This window comes from Branchiostoma floridae, chromosome 10 (assembly GCF_000003815.2).
Source record: "Branchiostoma floridae strain S238N-H82 chromosome 10, Bfl_VNyyK, whole genome shotgun sequence".
Taxonomy (NCBI): domain Eukaryota; kingdom Metazoa; phylum Chordata; class Leptocardii; order Amphioxiformes; family Branchiostomatidae; genus Branchiostoma; species Branchiostoma floridae.
Genome location: NC_049988.1, coordinates 5,531,045 through 5,533,779, shown reverse-complemented (window position 1 = coordinate 5,533,779; position 2,735 = coordinate 5,531,045). Strand labels below are relative to the sequence as shown.

Sequence of the window (2,735 nt, the reverse complement as noted above, 5' to 3'; positions counted from 1 at the left end):
ATATGTCTCCTCCTCCTTGTGCAAAATGAGCGCTTGAGGGCTGTTACACATTTAACAAATATACAACAAGCTATTGGTAAAAAATTATGAAGAATTTCGCATCGTCAAAATCTAGTTATGGGGTCAATATTGCTATAGAAATGAATGTTTTCCATGGAATAAATCCTTCAACTTACAGAACTGAAGCGTGTTGACGTGAACTCTTCTGATGACAGACAAGACAGACAACACGGCTCTTGACACCATGTTTCATTTCAACAAATGAAAATTAAGTTATCAAGATTGCTGAAACTTTGATACACGTTACGTTTGTTTCCCTGCAAAAAAACTATTTAAAGGTACCTATAGCCGCTTTAAGTACAAAATAACGGTCATAGCAAAATGTGGACATAAAAACTGTACTTAATAAACATAAACAGATACAGAAGACCAAATCCTACAGTAACATTATACCATAGTTTCTTACTTACTTAGAGCACATTTTATATATTACAAGATTACAGCACATTCCCGGTTTCCGACTGAGGTTTGGACAGTACAAGATGATCGTGATAAGATACAGTTTACAGTTTGAGCTGGCTGTAGGATAAATGTTTAATGCTGAGTACTTCCAGCATAGGATCAATTTTAGTATAATAACAACAACCCGCAGGAATTAGTAGCCACAAGCTACCAGAACAGCGTAATACTGTCGAGGAGACCGTTAACACCTTTCACATCTAGCATTGTCAAAACAGTGGTATATTTTCTACACCACAATCATACTGAAAATAGGTTTACTATTTAATTGTTAGGTGGCTACAATGTTTGTAAAAATCAATGCACTAATTGATGGTGTTCATTTCATCACACCAAAGATACATAAAAAGGCTATATGAGAGCATACATATGTTGTGTGAAATTATATATTCTTTAGTATTTAAAGACATCCATGAACCTATACATTCTGCGTATTCATATTCTGGACGCTAACTATTGTTGCCACCTTCAGTACCTCCTACATTTGTTTTGTTTCAATGGCTGACCAAAGTCTCTCCCCTTAATGGAGGTTAGGCCATTCAAGACAAGACCTATAATAGCTTACCGCGAAAACGAATGACCCAGCTGATAGGGATTGGGCCTACTAGCTCTTCAATTATTGGTCTAACTCCGCTATTCCACCTCACGATCTATACCTTTCTCAAACGACTGACTTTAGATTTGCTCCTGCAAAGAATGGTACCTTAAGGAATCGGGTTGCGATGTGAAACATGTCGAAGGTAGATATGCAATGCAGCAATATCAGTATAGCGTCTGAAGTAGCTCATATTGTATCCAAATTTGGTTTGGATTCTGTTTAACTGGACAGACTTATTCTGGATAATATTTATACTAGGCCAGCTTAATCTTTCTAATGGACCAAGTCATTAAACAATAGCTTTAGATACACTCTAGAAACGACGGCTTAATATTTTTCAGAATTATCCTGTGGTGTTTTAAGGACGTATTAGGTAGCACAGGGCAAAACTGACATTATGACGTGGTTTCCATCATATGATAAGTGCCTGGCTGGTTCGTGATGGCCAGAGGCCGCTATGCACCCACGCAAAACAATTCTGATCATATGAAAGGGCGGTTAAGTGAGAAATTGCCATAAGGAAGCCTGGCAATCCTTATAACGCATTCATTTTTCGGCCCTCGCAGCAAAATTGTCAAGAGATGGAAATGTTAGGAATGTGTCTATTAGTTAAATTGTCTCTTGGTCTTACAGACAACCATTATACGCGTCTCAAAGGGAGACAGACGCAAATAAATATTCACTGTAAATATTCACAAGGCACTTCTAGATAGCTGGGAAATATTGATCGCGCAGGCGTCTAATGAACCGTATCCTTGGTCTGAAATAAAGGGTCTGAGAAGAATCCATTCAGCCGCTGAAGGGTCAAGAAAAGCTCTAATGCCGGGAGCCGGGGAAGCTGAGCAATTTTCTAGAGAATTATCGAAGCTGGTTTTGTGAGGGATAACCGAGAAGTAACGACTCTGCTTGTATCAACAAAACAATTGATAACTTTGGAGTTCTAAGGATAAGCTTTATAATCAAACTACGGTGCTTGTGTACTTACAACAAGTATATGTGTTGAATCAATGGGTTAAGAAAATGTTGATGTTTTTCATTATCCTACCTTATCAGCACAAGACTGTCTAAAATAGTAAAATGGTAAAGACAGAAGTATTCTTAAAGCAGCATGCCACAGAACGATGCCAACAACGACATTTCCAAAGCAGTAATGGGAAGTTAGATAAGCTGAATAACTTTTTAAAAAATATGCCTAGTCACAAAGAGACTGGCGAAAATTCTCGCTGCTTGTCTTCTTTTTTTTGATTGAGTCATTTAACCAGGCGTATTCCTGGTTAGATAATACGTTGGAAAAGGTTGAAAAGGAGTTTACTGCGCATGGGCTAGAATCAAGCCAATCAGCTACTCCCGATGCATTTCAGCGGCCCCATCAGTTACGGGACTGCTGTCAGCTCTTATCGCCGTGTACGGGAGTCAGCAGCTACAGGCGCTGACAGGTTACAAGGGTGAGTTCTCCGCACGCCGAGGAACACACCATCCGTCTGATTAGTCGGAACACCAGAGCGTGGTCAGGAGCGCGGGTTTAACACACATCACTACAACCTGAGAGGCACCACCTTGATTACATGGCTACCCTCCTCACTTACAGTTTCCTCTTATCAACCTTGGGCACGCCATC

The 2,735-nt window shown here is 39.7% G+C and overlaps 1 protein-coding gene across 1 annotated transcript in view; it reads left to right on the top strand.

Annotated features, from left to right (window-relative positions):
* The first annotated feature begins 2,225 nt into the window (after positions 1-2,225).
* The window catches only part of LOC118424292 (plexin domain-containing protein 2-like), a 64,359-nt gene continuing 63,849 nt past the window's right edge, over positions 2,226-2,735 (top strand). Inside the window, exons 1-2 of the mRNA XM_035832839.1 lie at positions 2,226-2,274; positions 2,479-2,562. Coding sequence (XP_035688732.1) covers positions 2,226-2,274; positions 2,479-2,562 — 133 coding nt within the window. The remainder of the gene's footprint in view (positions 2,275-2,478; positions 2,563-2,735) is intronic.